Source organism: Ceratotherium simum, chromosome 1 (assembly GCF_057802395.1).
Source record: "Ceratotherium simum simum isolate JZ-2026a chromosome 1, ASM5780239v1, whole genome shotgun sequence".
NCBI lineage: Eukaryota > Metazoa > Chordata > Mammalia > Perissodactyla > Rhinocerotidae > Ceratotherium > Ceratotherium simum.
The window spans coordinates 20,199,280-20,220,668 of record NC_141900.1 but is presented as its reverse complement, the minus strand read 5'-3'; the positions used below and the strand labels follow the sequence as shown (position 1 = coordinate 20,220,668).

The 21,389-nt window shown below is 38.3% G+C and overlaps 1 protein-coding gene across 10 annotated transcripts in view; it reads right to left on the bottom strand.

Annotated features, from left to right (window-relative positions):
- The window catches only part of SRPK2 (SRSF protein kinase 2), a 231,943-nt gene that overhangs the window by 123,866 nt on the left and 86,688 nt on the right, over positions 1–21,389 (bottom strand). For 6 of the 10 annotated variants that reach the window (XM_087440507.1, XM_087440649.1, XM_087440695.1 and 3 more), the window contains exon 3: positions 14,415–14,478. The exons of the other annotated variants lie outside the window; for them this stretch is intronic. In XM_087440507.1, the coding sequence (XP_087296633.1) occupies positions 14,415–14,478 (64 nt within the window). The remainder of the gene's footprint in view (positions 1–14,414; positions 14,479–21,389) is intronic. 10 annotated transcript variants of the gene reach the window in all.

Genomic DNA, 21,389 nt, shown 5'->3' with positions numbered 1-21,389 from the left:
TCTTTTATAAATGCACTTTTACCTTCCACCATCCCAACGAAAATAATAATTTTGATAATGTTGTGATTCCTCCCAACATTCCTTTCAATAAGCGTATGACTTGGAATGACATGAGACATGATGTGTAAATCTTCAATTTCTTCACATGAGTTCTTGTTGCCCATGTGCCTCTCAAAACATGACCCTATCATTGAGCTAAATGCTGTTCTAGTGTTTAAAAATACATTATTTTGGGGGCCAGCCCTGTGGCCTAGTGTTTAAGTTCAGCACACTCTGCTGTGGTGCCCTGGGTTCAGTTCCTGCGTGTGGACCTACACCACTCGACGGCAGCCATGCTGTGGCGGTGACCCACAAACAAAACAGAAAATTGGCACAGATGTTAGCTCAGGGTGAATCTTCCTCAAGCAAAAAAGAGGAAGACTGGCAACAGATGTTAGCTCACGGCGAATCTTCCTCAGCAAAAAAACATACATTATTTTGTACTGCATGCCCTTCAATGCAAACGATGCAAGAAAAGAAACACTGAAGTTCTGTGTCCCTGGAGAAGAGGCGGGCTGTGTTGGACCTCCTGGGATACGATGTCAGTCACTGTATGATTTCACATCTGAAGACAGGCAGGTTTTACCTTACACACATGCAAGGCATGATGCCACTGAACCCTAAGGGGAATTTCAAAACTACAAAAACTACAAAAAGGACCAAATCACATCAGGTAACTAGGCAGAGCCTCATCTTTAGAAAAAGTTAACTTCAGTAGATCCACTTTAAAGCATTAAACTTTAAGAAATTTCTTGGAAAATGCTTCATTTGCATTTATCTAAAAGCATTTCTACAACCAGATCCATCGTAACATCCAGTCCCAAGAATCACAAGGCCTTTAACATTCTCCATAAAATATGTGATTTCACTAAACAATAAGGTGTGGGAACAGCAGGTAAGTTTTACTACCATGATAATCAGTTCCATTTTTGTCACTAACCATTAAATATTTCATAGCAACTCTGAGAGAAGTGGGGGATGATAAATGTATTTTTCTTTAGGAGCCAGGTACACTGCCAAGCAGGGCTCAGCTGCCCCTGGAAACATGACTGACCTGGGGCAGCAACAGCAGCAGAAGCTACTCAGGCACTGGAGGAAGTGGCAGTGAGGGTGAGCTGGACACTGCACAACTCATTACACCCAAACTCAATTTCCTAGTTTACTTTGAAATAAATGCTTGCATTTACTTTGAAAAGGAAGTATACCAAGATACTGCCACAACAATAAATCCATCAATACAGTCTCTTGCTTCAACTATAAAAGCCCAGAAAAAAATGACAGTCCTAAACTGAGGAGAAAATCAAACACAACAGACCAAGGTGTTTATTATGTCGCAGGCAGCCAAGGATTCCTCTAGAGAAGCCTTTCATTAATTCAAACACAGACTGTCAAATTATAACTGATAAATATCCAGTAAGAAAGAAGGGAAGCAATTTTTTAATCTCTTAAGGAAATGAAAAAGATTGAGCTGAACAAAAACTTTTCTTTGACAATTCTATGTTTAATCCCAAACCAGACTTCCTTTTCAATAAATGAATATAACAACAGTCAACAGCTGTAAACCTTCCTCAGCCCCGCATTAAACAGAGGCTCCTGCTGCAGGCTGATTTTCCTGGCCCAAAGAACAGGATGTCCCTATTCATTCTGGGTCCAAAAAGTACTATAATAATCATTAGGAAACTGTCAGAAAAAAAAGGCTGATGAAGGGGACAAGAACTAATTTTCAAGTCAGAATTTTGGATTTTTTTTTTTAAGCTCTAGCTAAAACTGAATGGGAGGAAGAACAACAAACTGAGAATAATCTGTCTGTGTGCGCGCACGCGTGCGTGATGACTACCATAAACTATAATTCACCTACTTATTTTTATCTCTCTTATCAGATATAACAGAAATTTGTCTATATCATTTTATCTTTCCCTTTAAAACCAAATGTTTAGGAAACTAAAGTGCATTTACAATTAACAGACTCTGTTAAGTTAGTAGAATGTTAAAAAGAGGACTTAAAATTCAGTTAAGTGAGGGTGATGGTAGATAATTAAGCAATACTTTTCTCCTTTAAAAGAGGAGGGGAGACTAAGAATCTCCTAAGAAAACAACTCAAAATAACTTTATCAAAGGACAAATAACTAATGAATGCCATTTCCTTTAAATTATCAACTTGAGTTAAAATAAAGGAAATAACCTGTCTTACCTATACAGTATAATATTGTCAGCATAGAAAGAGCAAAATAATCAGGAAATAGAATAGGGTGGAGCTTAAGAAAGAGAAAGGACAATAAAGAAAACAATACTCTTTTCTAAATGGAAAAAGAAAGGTTAAAATAACAGTCCATTGGCATTCTCATCTGAAAATAAAGTTTAGTAGTTTTTAAATTAAAATTAAATAAAATTTAAAATTTAGTTCTTCAGTCATGTAGCCATAGTTCAAATGTTCAACAAGCCATGTCTATGTTACAGAAACTTCTATCACTGCAGAAAGTCTACTGTACAGCACTGGCGTAGAATATTTTAAACAATTTATAGAAGTGATAATATATCCACCAAGCAAAGATGTCTGTCACAAATTGTTGATAGAAAATTTTGAGACAAATATTTCAAATTATTAACTATAAATGAGGAATCCTGTAATCATGATTAACCATATATAACAGAAAAAAACACTGAAGGTTCAACAGGCCAACCACCTGTCTTTACAAAGGACCATCTCTACCCATCCAAACAAATACCGGATCATCCTCTTTTTAAAGCCTCGGAGAGAAATATGTTTCATAGCCTCTCCTGGTAATCCATTTCAATGTTTAATACTCCCAGCATCAGGAATTCATCTTCCCTCTGTCATTCGAATGATAAATATTGCCATAATTTTTCCACCCATTTCGAGAGCAAATGAATAACATGTTGCCACCAACTCTAAAGCATACCTTGCAATCTTCCATTCTCGAGGAAAAAAGGATTGCTTTAGACTTTCTTAAAAGACCTTACTTTATGCCCAGAGGAGCATGTACATGTTCAAAACATGGGCAGAACACCCCCCTCACTAAAACCCTTCAATGGCTCTTGATAAACTTTAGCATAAAATTCAAAAACCTTACCACTGTCTCTCTCATCTATTTCCTCATCCCTTCCTCTGCCTCTTCCCCAGCCTTTCGGACTATTTAGAGCTCCCAGATGGTACCACGACGTCTCATTTCACTCGACTCCTCACATGCTGCTTCCTCAGCCTGCAACGCTCACTGAGGACCTGGACGTTAGAGTCCAGACCTCCTGCTGTACAAAGAACATCCTCACTGGCCCCCAAAAAAGAGTCAAATTTCAGCAAGAAAGATGCATTTTGCCAAAAGGAAGATCTTGACTAAAAAGGTGATTAAATTTTGCAATAAAGTCACTGAATATTTATTGAACAAGACCCTGGTTTAATAAGGAAGGTTGAAGAATCTTAATTCCTGCACATCTTTAAAAAATTAAAAAAGGAGGGGCCGGCCCCATGGCCGAGTGGTTCAAGTTCCATGTGCTCTGCTTCTGCAGCCTGGGTTCACAGGTTTGGATCCCAGGTATGGACCTACACCACTCGTCAGCCATGCTATGGCAGCATCCCACATACAAAATAGAGGAAGACTGGCACAGATGTTAGCTCAGGGCTAATCTTCCTCAAGCAAAACAAAATTAAAAAAGGAAAACTAACTACCTGTGTTGAATGTTTTTTTACTTGTCTGGAGTGAGAACCCTGGATCATATAACTTCTTGAAATCCCTTACAAAATTAATATTTATTGGGCCTGGCCCAGTGGCGCAGCGGTTAAGTGCACGCACTCCGCTGTGGCGGCCCGGGGTTCACAGGTTCGGATCCTGGGCGCGCACCGATGCACCGCTTGTCAAGCCATGCTGTGGCAGTGTCCCATATAAAGGAGAGGAAGATAGGCCCGGATGTTAGCCCAGCGTCAATCTTCCTCGCAAAAAAAAAAAAAAAAATCATATTTATTAGCATAAGCACCAAGTACACCTTAGATATCTCATAAATGCATGACTTAATATAAGAATCTACCAAATCCCAAATGAGGGTGTAAGCAAAAAGGTCCTCTATATACTGCCAGTGAGAACATAAAGCTGTATCTTTCTGGAGGCAATTTAACATTCCAAAGAGCCTTACAAGTTGGCTTTGCAAGTGATTCCATTTCTAAGACCAAGACTCAATAAATAAAATTATGGTACATCCATCCATATCATGGACTCAGTCCTATGCAGCTTTTAAAAATGATACCATAAAATATGATACTACAGAAGATTATTTAATAAATAAACACAAGAAAAATTGCAGATGTTAAGTGTAAAAAGCCAATTCTAAAATAATTTGTCAGATTGGGTTTTCTTCTTGGTGACAGTGTTACTGTTAAAGTATGTCTGCTTGATTTTTATAGATCTACTTACACTAAAACAAAAAATTAAACTTAAAACAAAAAATTAATAATGGTGACTGACCTTTAATGATAAAAGTATAGTGCTTTTTGTGTTCTTTCTATCTGAATTTTCTAAAATGAATAAATCTTCTGAGATATGTGGAAAAGGTTATGTTAAATAATAATCATCATAATTAAGTTAGAGAAAAGGTTTGGTTCTCCTGAGGAAACTAGTATATATTTTCTCCTTATAGATAATAAGAGTAATGTTACTTTTTTTCTTTATTTGGGTGTCAGGAAACTTAAAGCCAAATTTGTCAGTCACCTTTAGCAGCTGCACAGCTAGTGCCACCTACCTGGGTGTGCCTCTGACTACCCTCCATCACAACCTTCTACCCCACCCCACATTTTCTCTGACCCTTTTTCCACTGCATTGTAAATATTCTTCTAACTAGCCTCAAAATCTTTTTTGTGGGGAGAGGGATGGGTGAAGGGGAGAATAATGATGGAAAAAGAAGGAAAGGGGAAAGGAGGAAAAGGATGAGGTGGCAGTTGTGCAAACAGAACACTGTTCTACCTCTGTAATTTTCAGATTATTTATTAAGGTTTAAGTTCCACCATAGTGGGTCCTTAATAAATATTTGTAGAATAAGCGAATGAACGTAACAACTTTCCAGTGTGAGAAATGCATATCCTGCAGGGTATGCTTCCTTCCTGCTCCAAACAGTTGATATCTTATTGAATTTTGCTATCTTAGTATGTGGTAATTAGAGCAGTGATCACCAGTGTTTTTGCATATTTGAAACATCAGAAACACCCAGACACACACCCATTAGCATGACAATAGTCTGACTTGTGTGCCTTCAATCTACAGATAATGCTTAGTACCCTCAGGATCTGAAAATCCTCTACAAGAAGTCTGCACAGGTCTGAGGCTCACAAACTGTGAACCCAAGTTATTACAGCACAGAATAAAAATGTGTACCATGAGCTGAATTTAGATAGCTGATACTCTTTTTTTTAAATTTTTTGTGAGGAAGATCAGCCCCTGAGCTAACACCCGATGCCAATCATCCTCTTTTTTGCTGAGGAAGACTGGCCCTGGGCTAACATCCGTGCCCATCTTCCTCTACTTTATATGGAACACCGCCACAGCATGGCTCGACAAGTGGTGTGTCTGTGCGTGCCCGGGATCCGAACCCGAGAACCCCAGGCCGCCAAAGCAGAGCACAAGCACTTAACTGCGGAGCCAGCAAGCTGGCCCCTAATACTCTTTTTTAAGGCTGGTATGAGTTTTTGTTTTGTTTTTTAAATTGCGCCAACATTTAACATAAGAAAGATCTGATATAGAAAACAAATTTTCATCTTCTCAAAAGAGCTGGCAAAATTTGGCCTGTATTTCAACGTGGCAGTGGTCAGCGAGAGTTGGTCAGCAGTCTCCTCTTTAGATAGGGCTGCAGTCTCTAGTTTTCTAGAGTTCCCGCCTAGCCCTCATCACTCATTTACAGTTGCCTTTGGTAGGCAATCGCATTTGTAACCCCATCACTGCAGCTCTAGTCTTAATGTAAATTCCCCCCAAAATGCCGTTATTGGTTATTTGTAATTCTTTCAAGGAGTGCCAAGGGCCTCCCACTGTAGAATCGTCCATGATACAGTGGTCAGCACTGCATGCCCAAGAAACTGACCAAGTTAGGTCAGGGGTAAGCCACCCACCACAGCCTCTTCTGTAAAGATCCTACGCTTCTGTGCCGCCTTTGTGGCTCCCTGATTTCCAAATCACTGCATGGCTAGCGCAGAGCAGCTGCTGATAAATGTTAGATGGATGGACAAATGATGGATGGATAACAAATGTAATCTACACTAAAATTCACCTTAATTTCTTCCAGCTACTGGCACATAAAGAATTCTGCTACAAAGGGAATCTGCAATATGATTGTTATAAGTAGAGTTATTTTTTTTGTTGCCATTGTTATTCTTGTAATAGCTGCTCGTATTTCTTCAAAATCTCCCTGATCTACGATTGGTGGGGGGGAGGGGGTTCCCAAGTGAAGAGGAAGTGCCACTGCTAGTATACAACAAAACGATCTTAGGTGATATTGGGGACTTGGTATTGAATAACAGTGAATACCATACTGAGAACGTTACTCCTTTCCCAAGGTTCTTTCAGTCTGAGTATCGCAAAGAGCAAGTCTCACTATGGTGCTAAACATATTTAAGCCCCTTTATGACACTTGCCAATTTAATTTCCCTTGTAAACAGAGGGAGCATATGGCTCAGGGCTGAAGCCTTTGTCAGACAACAGAATCTAGACAGGAATTTAATAATAATTGTTTTTAAAGGCAAACGATACTCATTCTCCAGATCTGGTAAGGGATACAAAGATTTCTTTTTAAAGAAAATTAACATTTAAAAAACATTACAAAATTTTATGTTATGTGTATTTTACCACCATTAAAAATAAACAGATGGGCCAGCCCGGTGGTGCAAGCGGTTAAGTGCGTGCTCTGCTGTAGCGGCCCGGGGTTCGCCGGTTCAGATCCCGGGTGCACACCAATGCACTGCTTGGCAAGCCATGCTGTGGCGGCATCCCATATAAAGTAGAGAAAGATGGGCACGGATGTTAGCCCAGGGTCAGTCTTCCTTAGCAAAAAAAGAGGAGGATTGGCAGATGTTAGCACAGGGCTGATGTCCTCACAAAAATAAATGAATAAATAAACAGAAAAAATATAATATTAAGTAAATAACAGCAGAAAGTGGAGTGCAACCACGACAAAAAGCACCAAAGCAATATATTGACATTTGGGAAATAAATGGCTATGGTTTGATGTTTCTGGTTTGGCACAGAGATAGAAAATTGTTCAGATTTACTTTCATTTCCATTTTACATTAAAACAAATACATGTAAAATAAAAGATACATGTAATAATAAACTGTGCATTTTTATGATGATGGAAAAACCTAAGATTTGTAACCTTGACACTTTATAAGAGTTAAATTAGCTTATGGCTAAAATTCACTATACATAATTGACGATTTATGACATATCGCTATAATTTATTAATCTATGCCAATACCATACAAACAGATGACTCCCTATACTAAAGAAGTTTTCCCACAGAGTTCATAATGTGTAAGCTGCAAAGGATGCTATGAAATAAAAATATTTTGTGATGAAAGCACTTCTATATTTAAGATGTTAAGTTAGGGCTAACAGTAAGTTAACCAGTAAGTAGAACAAATGTCACTGATACTCTCCACTGTCAAACAGCAGCTGTGACACATGCTACAAAGGAGAGGTACATGGTTCCGTAAGGGCTTATAATAGGCGTAATCTGACCCAGGCAGGGCGTTCTTGAGATGGGAGGGATGGGAGCAGCAAAACAGCAAGGTGGGAGGGACGTGACTGAAGTCAAGGGAGTCTGAGACTAGGCTGAAGACTGTAGGTGCTCACTAGCCCAGACATGGAGTTTACCTTTATGCCAAGAACAAGGGGAAGACAGCTGAAGGGTTTTTAAAGTGGAGTGACCTACCTGAGCAGATCTGTGTTCTGAAAGGTTTGCTCTGCTGTAATGTGGCAACCCTCTAAAGAGGCATCAGGAAACAGAATCAAAGTTTAAAGCGATAACAAACAAACAAGATAATTTAGAAATTAACTGCATCTAGACCAAATAAATAATGACCAACAGAAAGGAAGCTCAATAACTGTCCAGGCTTTTTTTAAAACAAAAATTAAAAGATAACACTACACTTTTATTTATATGACATAAAAATTTTAGAGACTATGAACAACATAAAATTTAACACTTGGAACATATCAAAAATGTCATAATTTCTTGGTCAGACCTAAGGTGGCCTACCTACCTCAAGAGTTTTGCAGTCAAGAGGACTGGAGCTCTGTGGAGGGGTCTCAAGGGTGGGATGGCTGAGCAGTGAGAAGTGAGGCTCTGATGACGTCCCCGGTTCCAGCCCGAGCTTTTCTTTATAAGTTTTACATGGTAAGCTTCTACTAAGGCTTAAGTGAAGAAATGGTGTTGCTGTTAAAACCAAGTCTGAAAACTAAGAGTAACCCCCTGGGGCTTCTAGGACACAGTTAAAAGATTAGCATCAGTCAGTGGGAGAGTGGGCCTCAGATGACTACAACCTATGGTTCATTTGGTCCAAGCTTTTTTTTTTTTTTTGTGAGGAAGATCGGCCCTGAGCTAACATCTGCCAATCCTCCTCTTTTTGCTAAGGAAGACTGGCCCTGAGCTAACATCCGTGCCCGTCTTCTTCCACTTTATATGGGACGCCACCACAGCATGGCTTGACAAGCAGTGCGTTGATGCACGCCCAGGATCCGAACCGGCGAACCCCGAGCCTCCACAGTGGAGTGCGCACACTTAGCCGCTTGCGCCACCGGGCCAACCCCTGGTCTAAACTTCTAATTCTGATCTCCTTTGTGAAAGTCAGTACTCAGAAAGTGTCCCCTATCTGCTTCTGATCCTCCTCAAAGAGGTTCAAACTCAGGGTCACACTGGCACACCCACCAGAATGCTAAGAGAGAAAGAAGGAGGGAAGGGAAAAGAAACAGGAAGGAAAGGAAGAAAGAGAGAAAATACAGAACCAAGTTGGCAAGGACCGAGAGCACAGCTGGTGGGAGTGTACATCAGAACATTCACTTCAGAAAATTGGCAATATCCACTAAAGCTCAGCAATTGCACTCAGAATTCACAACAAAAATGCATGCACAGGTTCATTCACCAAGACACACAGACAAAGGCTCATAGCAGCACTATTCCTAATAGCCACAAACCACACACATCCCACATGTTCGCCAATAGCAGAAGGGATAAGTCAAGTGAGGTATATTCATAAGGTGACAACTGTACAACAATGAGACTGAATCAACTACAGCTACACACGAGAACATGGCTGAATCTCACATGGGAAACGTTGGGAGAAGACAGACCAAAGGAGTATATGAAGGGTTTCTATTTATATATAATGTTCAAAATCAGCTACAACAACCGAATAGTCACAGGCGGAAATAATCTCAACCTTGACCTTCATACTAAACCCAAAATGAATCCCAGTCTTAAATATTTTAAGAGCCAAAAACTTCTATCAGTAAACCTAGCAGAAAATCTTAGTGACTTTGGGCTTGGCAAAGATTTCTTAGATACAACACATAAAACATAAACTACAAAAGAAAAATATTAATAAATTGGATTTCATAGTAGTCTATGATCTGCGCACTTTCCCATATATATCTGCAATAAAAATATTAATAAAAACTAAAGAAAAACAGAAGAAAGCACAAGGATTGAGTGGAGGGGAAGACAATACAATCAGGCACTGTCATCTCATCTTGTCACTCAGGAAAAAATAAATGTCAAATACATCTATCCATCCTGCAAACACAGAAACAAAGCCAATAGTGGCAGAGTGAGGGGTGGAAAAGGGAAAACTAGTTACCAGTAACTCTCTGTCCTACCCTCTGAGCTGGAATGGGGAAGAGGGAGTACAATGAGAGAATCTTTTATAAAATTTGGCTCTCTTCCCACGACTACTCTTAGTTCACCACAGAGACATGGAGTAAAATATACTCAACAAAAGAGGAAATCAAAGACCCCTTGGATCCTGGATCCTTTTCCACCAAATATCCTTTACTTCCTTCTCTCTTCATCTGGGCCCATCCTTATTTTTTTATTTTCTCCCTTCCATTCTCCTTATTCTTCCAGGCTTCTCTTTTTTGCTTTCTGCAACCACGCATCATTGTCATATGCCCCTTTTCTCATCATTTAAGAGGCTCCAAAATAAGAAAGGAATTAAAATACACACAAAAATAGCACAGGTTCTTTATGTGTTTCAAATGCCCTCATATGGAGGGACACACAATCTCCACCACTTCTCATCCATCCTGTTGATACAGCATTGGTGGAATATAGGCCACAACATAAATATTTTTATACTTTCTCTCTCTCTCTTTCTCTCTTCTCCTAAAAAAAGTAGCTTGCAATTTGTGAATTCAAGTACATGCTAGCTATGTGGGATGCTAATGACCTAGGCTAGTACTTCGTATCTATTCCAGCATAAGGACCCCCTTTAACACCAAAAAATGTCAAACACACACACCCTCAACAAGAAATGATCCTTTTAGTACCTGTTCCCTGAGAAAACGCAAACCTAATAGGCACTGCTATTTAGTTAACTTTTCACTGATTGCAAAGCTTATTAATTACAACATCCATTTACATTTAACAGCAGCAGATGTAGGCAATGCTTAGTGTGAATGTAGATTCTCGGACCCCTTACCTCACAAACTCCTCAGCCCTCACCTCACAAACTCCTCAGCCCTCCCTGCAGTCAGCCTGGACGGACTGGGAGTCATAGCTCTGAGCACTCTGGGCTCAACTCTTCTTTACTGATGAAGAATTGCCCAATTTTGTTCATGAGTTCACTGAAATAATAGCAATATGGTTTGACAAAAATTCTAGTAGAGCCAAGTGCCTCTGTTCACTCAGGATCTTTCTGGGATATCTGTCAAAGAGTCCTCCCAACAGCCCTTCCTCGTGTCTGTGCACAGACACCGACTCTCCTCACTTAGAACTGGTATCTGAACGCTTAATAAATTACTATCTTTTTTCTAGCTATTATTGTTATTATTACTCCTCTTTCTCCTCTTCCTCACCCACTCTACCCTATAAATTTTCAAATCTCAGGAGTATTCTAGCTAGGAAATGGCAAGAAAAAAACAAAACTTGAAAACCTAGTTCTTGCATCAAATAAATATTCACAGCTTTTTTTCTTTTTTTTTTTTTTTTACATTAAATATGGTAGATGAGGAAGTAAAACTGTGCCTGGCCCTGGCCCTACCATGTTTAAGATGAACATATTCATTCATTCAACAGGCATCCAATTGAAAACAAAATACTTGTAGCATATTACTCCTAAAATCTGCAGAAGGGCACTCGCTTGCAACAGGTATGTCTTCCTTTTAACTGGCAATAACAGACAAATCAGGCATCATTTATTTTTTTATTCATTCAATAATGTTCTCTGACTCTAACTGAAAATTAAGCAAGTTGACATTTTTCCCTTTCTCCAAATATAAAACCAAAAAATAACTATAACTTTCCATCACCCCATTGGTTTTTGTCATATGAGTCAGCCATTCTGAACAGAAGTACTCCATGCCTCCCCCACAAAATGACATTCGATGGATCTCCATATTCTGTTAAAGGTAAAAATATCTTAAATTTTAAGGTAGTATTGAGATCTGTTAAGCAAATATATTTTCTAGTTTAGGCCCCAAAACAACCTTCAAAATTCCATTATAATATTACTTCAATCATATTTGTATTTTTCAATGAAGAATCCTTAAGAGCCTACAAAATTGTTTATTTTTTGTTTTGCTTTTTCCATTTTATAAAACTGCCTGAACAAAAACTAATTCAACTAATACTAGCTGTCACTCGACTAGCAATTCTCATTAAGAGGGTTAAAAATATGAGATGGAAAAATTATTAGAAACATCACATCACTGTTTATATATCTCATATCTTGTACTTAGAAGTGTTGCTTCTCCACTCAGTTTCTTGAAATAGCAAAAGATCATTCTACACTGCAGACAGTGAACAAAATCAATTGTGGCAAATGATAACTTCTGGTTTCTTACAAACAAGTAGCTTCCCCACTCTTTAAAGAAAGAAGACAGGGTTTCTTCACCCGTTCTACCAATAAATACATGAGAATACTGACCATAGGTAAATTGCATATATCTTTAAGACTCAAGCCATTCCTCAAACAACTAACTTGAAAAAAACATAGTCAAAGACTTTTAAAATTTAAGTGACTGGTGGAGAAGGAACTGAAGAACATGACAGTAATGCTATGATACTATAAGCTATTAAATGCCTGGGCAGGGTATAGTGTTACCAGGCCATGAATTTTTTTTTTTTAACTTCAGATTCTTGTTTTTCAAGTTCTTTCAAACACATTAAAAAGACACATGATTTGACTATTCATCATTGTATGCCTTTAAAAAAGAGGAGGAAAAAAAGCGTAACTTCTATTTTTTGATATATTTTAATTAATGAAACAACTTCTACGCTTTCAAAGTGTTGGGTGTCCCATAAACTACATTTATCACCCATTAACTCAATATATCACAACTGCCAAATATACATCTAAGCACCCCCTAAAATAAAAGCAAAGCAAGCAATCTCTGGTAAAATTGTACATAAAGTTGTCATAAGTATTGTGGCTGATTTCTAACTTTAAAATCATGACCACATGCATCCTCCCTTTCCATCAAATTTAACCACAGGAGCTTAGATAAAATAAGAAGAAGAATAGTTATTATTATTATTAAATGTAATCGCCAAAATATTTTAGAATCTTTCCTTATAAGATTGTACTTTAAGCAGAAAAACCTCGCCCATTCTTAACTTGTTTCTCAATAATATTCACCTACTCTGTTCAATCCTCAATCTATCAACAGAGAATTCATGCTACTCAAAAAAACTAACATAATTATTGCTGTCATCCCATTAAGAATGCTCTCCCTATGTAACAATGTTACAGTTGGCACCGGACTGTTCACTATTTACACCACCACCGTCTCCCCTTCCCATTACCACCATTTTACTAGCAGAACATTCACAAGGCTGAAGATTGTTTTTCATCTCAGCAGACTGTTTAAAATCGTACGGCTAGCCACAAACCAGAAGTGAGAAGCTACGTAAAAATAAATACAAATGTGAATTAATTTTTCTATTTTCAATCTCTAAAGAAAGCAGTAACATCTTCCTTATTTGTAATGCCCTAAATTATAGCCAGGAGCCTTTCATCTAATTATACTAATAAATCGATTTAATGTCATCATTTTGCCATCAGATTGTATCCTCCACACTCTAGTATACTTTATTAAATCCATTTTACCACACTAGGTTCTTCCCCTCATATTTTTTTCCAGTGTTTTTCCTGTATCATTCTGTAACTACTAAATTATTTCTCCATAATATTTTCCTAAATATTAAATCTATGAACAAAAAAGATAACCCTGAAAACTAACCATGGAAAAGATAAATCAACATATGTTAAATATAAAATATCAGCATTAAGTATAAACTATTAAGCAACCAAGAGAAAGGTAAGCACCAACTGTATGCCCAAAACCTCAATTTAAAACATTATGTAGTATATACAATTTTGGTAAACAGAAGTGAACACAATATTTACATATCAAAATAGGCAACTACAGTCTTATTTACGACTTGAGATAAAAATATCTTAATTCCATTTATTAAGTAAAATAGCCATTTTAAGGAAATATTTCCTTACAGGTATAATCACTTGATTGACAGACAAAATAATTGCTTTAAAAATACTTCTGAGTCATTTTGTCCTTACCTGCAGGCATGAACCATTACTGCATGCAGTGACTGTTCCATTTCCTAGCACAGACTTGAAGAAGCATCATCTCTCTTTCAGAATGTGACTAATCTGTGGGTTTGCAATTCTTAAGCTATTTACAAATGGCACTCCCTTTCCACAGAAGAAAATATTTATTACAACCAAAAGCCAAGTATTTTTAACCTAGATCTTATAAATAATGTTAGTAATTTTGTGTAGCAAAAACCTCAAAATACAGCAAGAAAATCTAATACTAGTATTTCCTTAAAGAAAGCGAGATTTTTGTTTATTCTTTAGCTAAGTGAATTATCTTTTAAAGCCTTCAACAGCTGTCACACATGAACCAGCAGTCTGCTGTGTTATGGTGTGCATGCTGCAGCTGATTAAGCTTCACTATTTTTTAAAAAATCAATTACCCTTTGCAAAAGCAGAACAGTTTGCCCAAATACACATCTTCAATACAGCACAATGACCAACATGCAGTACAATACGTCATATAGCAAACTTGACAAGAAAAAATATATGTCCTGGTTTGATCTTAGCAATGCTACACCATTAATTGTTCATGCAAGAGATGGAGCTGTACCTTTCTGAAGAGGACGACTTCTCAGAGTTAACTGACATCAGCAGCTCAATCTTCTGCTTGATTTCTGGAAAAATCAGAAAATATTCACAACCAAGATTGCCTGCCCTTGCTTTCAAGCCTTATATCAAGAGATTTTTCTTCTCTAATCCCTTTTGTTCAAAATGAGGCCACAAGATTCGCAGTACTTCTGTCAGGACTGGGATTCAATGGTGCTATAAAGGGAAAAGCTCCAGAGGCATCAGGCCTTGCTGAACTATGCACATGACTGTTTATGAAAGCAGGAAGTACCATTTCTTTTAAGCAGAGGGGTGTTTTCTTTCTTAAGGTAGAACTAGCATGGCTCTACAGGAAGATTTTAAATGCAGCAAATTAAAATATAAACAATAAATGCTAACAACTGGATTCAATATAAAAGATAATTTGAGAAGCCTGGGTAACAAAGCTACAGGCTGTAATGAACTAGATATGCAACCCTCGGCTAATTCTATTTCACCAGCCCTGAAAAATATGGCTCAGTGAATCATTTTTGTCATTTAAGAATGAAATATTAAACCAAAACCCCAATTTATAGACTAAAAAAAATTTTAACCTTTATTATAATTTCTTGATTGTCTTTCATTAAAAACATTTAATATCTACTCCCTAACTCCTTTAGAAAAAGACTTCTATTTTACACCTTAATTTTCCCCTCCTCCTTCGCGGTACAGCACAAGTGAACAGCAACACCCAGTTACTGGGCAGATAATATACTTGTCCTTTTAGGAAAGGACTGGCAAGGCCATCTACAACAGAAACCTAAGCGCCAATTTAATTAAAAGATAACTGCTGATACTGATTTGAACAAAAAGATAATAGATCAAAAGGGAAGGAGCGGTAAAAATAAGAGGGAGAGGGAAAAGCAAAGGAAAAAAACCAACACATTTCCTTTAAAATACTGATGACTAACCTAACGCATATAATTTTACATGAATAAAACTGACATGGTCCTATTACCCAGACTATTTCACATGTAAAGCTGTTTTCCTATTCATAAATGCATTTTCCTACTCATAATAAAAAGTTCACATACTAAAAATAAAAAACAGTGCCACTGAAATGCTATAGGTAGTCTCAGGATTTCAAAGTAGACCCCAACAGTTTTGGTTTAAGGGTAAAAAAAATTTTAATTTTTAAGAATCGTGATTATAGAAATCACAGGAATATAAGAAGATGTAAAGAAAAAAGGAATAAAAATTAGTTGTATAAAATACAATGGACCTGTACAGGAATATTCTCTCAATGCTGTTAAAATGAGAGTTTTTCCAAATTGCTTAAGCTTACAACTTCACCCAGTAGGCATTATAAAACTGCCATGAATATCTCATGAGAGAATAAAATCTACCACAGGCTGTAGCCAAACGACCTAACCACTGGGGAGAGCAGACAGCACAGTGGTTAAATTGAGATCATGACAATGAAACTTACCTTGAGGATTCTTACGTGGATTACAGAGCCTGGCCCTGGTGCCCAGCCAACGCTCAGCCCCTCCCGCCGGTTTAAAAAGAGCTCACACTCTGCTGCCAAGCAGCCTTGGATTTGAAAGCAGGCTCCTCCATCATTTTTACTAACCATTATGACCTTGGGGAAATTACTTAGACTCTCTAAGCCTCTATCTCCTCTCCTATAAAATGGGGATAATAATTCCTATGTGAAGGGCTGTTGCAAGGATTTAATTAAATATTCCATGAAAGTCATGTAGTATCGTGCTTGGCATGTGGTAAGCCCTCTCTGCCTATTGCTAGGTAATGCCTGGCAAAAGATAGTAGTAATCCTAAATAAGTATTTGCTGAATGAGTTAAATGAGGTATACCAGATCTATCCTATTTTAAAGAGCTTTTCCATAGTTTTAATCCATCTTCTCCCTCTTGCTACCAACCTCAACATCCACCTTTTCATCACTATAGTGTTATTATATGTATATGTGGAAATTTAACTTTAATCTGTATCTCAGCCTCTCTGTTTAAAGAATTATTCTGTTTATCAAAGAGCCACTTCAGAAATGAGCTTACATTTGAACTCTTCTCCATCGTGGAAATTTTTCATTCCAAAAGGACAAAAGTTCACATTCAATGTATCTATAGAAAATCTGTCTTAAACTGAAAGACACGAGATTAAACTACACAGCTCTAATGAAATTTACGCCCATCTTATACACATTAGAAAGAAAAGTTAGGGCCGGCCCCATGGCTTAGCGGTTAAGTGTGTGCGCTCCGCTGCTGGCGGCCCGGGTTCGGATCCCGGGCACGCACCGACGCACTGCTTCTCCGGCCATGCTGAGGCTGCGTCCCACATAGAGCAACTAGAAGGATGTGCAGCTATGACATACAACTATCTACTGGGGCTTTGGGGGAAAAAATAAATAAATAAAATTATTAAAAAAAAAAAAAAAGAAAGAAAAGTTAAAGACTAAACCATTTTCTGGCTGGTGACTTGGGAGCTCCAAATCAAAAAGGTTTCAAATAATACATGAAAAGGTTTCCAACATCGCCACGTTTTCTTCAAATCGTCAGGTTTATAGGACTAAAAGGTTCAGGAATGTTCACAAATACTACGCTAATATCGTATCCTTTGAGGCCTATGTACTCCATCCACGCTACTATCTACTCCTCCTTATCAATACCACCCATGGGTCTGATTACCCCTCACATTCATTAGGAACTCCAGAAGCCCAGTCACTGAGTTTCAATCCACCACAATACCTGCCATAATCCTGGGGGATTTGATGTTCATGATGATACGACTTCCGAAAACCCCTGGCTAAGGACCCTGGCCTCCTCAATAGTCTCCTCGTAGTCTCTTAAACGTGTGATCACCTGAGTCATCTCCTACCATGACCACACTCAGGATGCTCTCTAACACACACTGCAAATATTTCCCCCAAATTAGTTGGTTGTTTTTCTATTTTATTCATAGTATCCAGGACCCTACACTTTATTTTTCTGCAATTAAGTCCACAAATCTTTCCCTTTAAGAATTATGGTCTTCCTATTAAACTTAGACTTTCCCCACACCAAAATTTTTTAAATCGTTGTCCTATTTTCCTCTAATATGCTTTATAATTTTATTTTACAAGTAAATCTTGGACTCTTCTAGAATTTATTTTGGTCTGTGAATTGATGTAGAGATTCAGTGTATTTTTATAGGCCACGTTTGAAAACCTCACACCCCACCCCATCCCCACAATTCTAAATTACTCTCTTCTCCATCATTCCTTGGTTCTTCCAAAGCAGTCGTCTTACAATCTTGTAAATACTTATTTATACAAGCAGTCACCGTCTCCATTTATACATTCAGGCCAATGAGTACAAAAAGGCCACACTCTCCTTATTTCACACAGAAAATAAGTGAGTGGTACCTGTGCAGTCTGAATAATCATATTTAAAATTATGGTTAATTTGATATTTTTTGTCATAATTTTATTTTAATTTCTAAATAACATTACAGAATAACATAAGTTTTTTAGTTGTTTAATGCTTTTGTTTTTATTATTTTCCTCCTTGCTCTGAGTATTTTGCTGGACCATCTTCTCTAACCCAGACCTTAAATGCTGGTGATCCTTACACAACCCTCTTTTCACTCAGTGATGACTCTACCTACACCCTTGACATCCACAACCATAAGGGCACTGATGATTACGAAATCTGAATGTCTAGCCCAATACTCTCTCCTCCAACCCAGAACAACACATCCTTCAACCCCTACTAGACATTTTCACCTAGATGATCTCTAGATGCCTTGAATGCAACGTCTAAAACTAACCTTGTCAACTTCTCGATCTGACGTCTCCTGTTAGAGCCTTCATCTCAGTGAACAGCAGCACCACTGCCCCTCCGAGCAGAAATTTTTGAGGGATCCCCGAATAGTACTCCTATCTCATTCGGGATATTACCACCATTCTCCTTTTTTATATATTTTATGCTCCAGAAATGAGCTCTGCTCTGTGATTCCCCAAACACACCTTGCTTTCTCACACCACCAAGTCTTTTCTTACGCAGTTTCCTCTCCCTGGAATGCCACCATGCAGCTAGTTTCCCTTGCACACCCAACTCACTTTTCTAATCGCAGTGCAATCATTACCTCCTCCCTGACATCTTCCCAGACAGAATACAGTTCTCCTTCTCTGCTCCTCTAACAAATCACATACACTTGCATTACAGAATTACTAAAATATGTACATTCCTAGTCTGACTCCCGATGAGACCACAGCTTCCTTAAGGACAGGGACCTGAATTTTCCCTTCGATTCACACTTACTTGTTGATACTTTCATGGTCTTCTTGTTCCAGTCTGGTCTTCTTGTTCCAGTCTGTTAGTGGCCTGTTCTAGTCTAGTTAGTGTGAAAGTTACAATCTAGATAAGTTAGTTTCCTTATTCTTAAATACCCATTTTCAGATATAATCAGTCAGAGATTCAAACAACTACAGAGCTATATGGATCCTCAGAGATCATCACCTAGCTGAACCACATGAATTTATGAAGAAGAAAGTTGAGGGGGAGAAAAAGGGAAAAAACTGGGGGCAGCAACATGCTTCACCTTCTCCAGAAGGTCACTGTCTCTTAGACCTATTGCTCAATTTCCAAGGACCTTGCAACCCAAGTAGAACATTTCAGTCTTCTTTTAAATCAGCTTCTGAAATGCTATTTTCTTGTATCTCCAATCAATTAAAATCATCACTATTAGTCGGCTTTCTTGATTAAAACAACTGACTGGTCTATGACATACTCTTCTTATTCATCGCCTTATAAACAAAAAAGAAAAACCAATTCACTGGGATTTCCCCCTACTCATTCTCTTCTATCCAACCTACAAGATCTTCTTCATGATACCCTTTTATTCTCACTATACTCACACTTTAAAAGATACTCAAATTCCTTGTAAAGATGGAGAGTTTAACTCTTCAGTTAATGGCCTGCTATCTCTAATATTTCATTTTTCCACAACTCCTGGCACCCTTGGGGCCATGAGTCCAGAGCTGAGCCAATCCCTAAGAACCCAGACAAGGAACAGCAGTCACCAATAACTACTATCAACACAAAGTCCAGTAAAAAAAGGTGCTTCAAAGATTCAGACAGCCTAAGAGAGAAACTGGGCAGCCTGAATCTACCTAGATTCCTAAGAGCAAGAGCAGCATAAGATTAACACAGGGATGCCATGGAGATGATACGCTCCCACGTCCTGTAGATCACTGAACACCAGCATGAGCTCAGATAGGACCCTTACTTTTATGCCATGGAAATATTTAAATAAGACATAATAATTGGGCAGATAGTTCTACCTAAATTCTTAAGCCTGCATCCTTTTTCCGTGGGTGTTATTCTGACATTTACTCAACTTCCTTTCACTTGCCAAGTTGTGTACATGATCACCCACAAAAGTGATTTTATTTTGGGTACACATAAGGAGGATTTTCTTAAATTACTGCCTTATATATATATGGAGCCCTTTCAGGTTACAAGAAACAGGTATGTGCTCAGGTCACCTCAGATGATAGGATAATACTGCAAGAATACATCCAGAAGTTAAGACTAGGAAAATATCTCAGCAAGCCTCAGAACCAGAATCCTCTTCAGAAGGCAGGGCAGCTCTTGAAACTCAGTTTATGTTACCAAATGTTCAGAGTGCTTGTTCTCCACCTTAATGCCTCACCATTCTGGCAGTCAACACCTCTCTGATCCTAATTCCATTTCTCCCATTACTACCAATTAACTGCTCCCTCCTCCCTATTTCACATGTTCCCAGATTCTACTGACTCAGGATACAGGCTCACAGCCTTCTCTCTCTTGGTGTCACCAACTTAAGCCTACAAATATTTTTAAGGAGCTCGCACTGAACGCAAAAGAGGGCCTGCCCACGCTTTTCTGCCTCAAGTGTCCATCCCTGATATTACCATCTGGGACCAAGTACTGAGGTCCTGACTCAAAATTCAAGAAACTGACATGTAAGAGAGCCTTCATAAAGGGGGAGGAGTAGAGCAAGCTCTCTGAGACATCTAGGAAGGTTGATGATTAACTGACCAACACCCTGAAGATCAGTCTAGCCTGAAGATCAGTCTAGCCTAAAACAAAGTCCTTGTTATCCTAGCATTCATTATTCAAGTCTTCTCTGTTGTGAGCACGTACACAAAAGCAAAAACTGTGCAAACAAAAAAATCATTAATGAACTGACCACTTAAACAACTGTCCCTGATTATCACCAGCTTCCATTCCCACCCACCAACCCTTTCTTCACCAGTCTCTCACTGACAGTTACACAGTCCAACAATTGAAACAAAATGCAAATCCAGAGCAAAGTGAAAACTGAAAATCTGCAACAAAAGATGCAACATTTGACAAACTTGATGAAAGATACTAAAGAAATCTTAGAATCCCAAGCAAATTGGCTGACAAATGAGGATATAAAAGAAGTTAGGAAAGTTAGTAATTGATGAGAAAAATCAACAAGGACAATAATATGCTAAGTGTCTGAAAAACAATAATCATTTGATTATCAGAGACTAACGGGGAAAATAATAAAACTCTTAAATGCGTCCCACATACAGCAACTAGAAGGATGTGCAGCTATGACATACAACTATCTACTGGGGCTTTGGGGGAAAAAATAAATAAATAAAATTAAAAAAAAAAAAAAAAAGAAAATGTATGCCAAAAATAATCAACACTTGATACATTCTTTGTTCATTCTAAAACTTGGTACAGGGGGCCAGCCCCATGGCTTAGCAGATAAGTGCGCAAGCTCCGCTACTGGCAGCCCAGGTTCGGATCCCAGGCGCGCACCGACGCACTGCTTGTCTGGCCATGCTGAGGCCGCGTCCCACATACAGCAACTAAGAAGGATGTGCAACTATGACATACAACTATCTACTGGGGCTTTGGGGAGAAAAGGGGGGGAAAAAAAGGAGGAAGATTGGCAATAGATGTTAGCTCAGGGCCGGTCTTC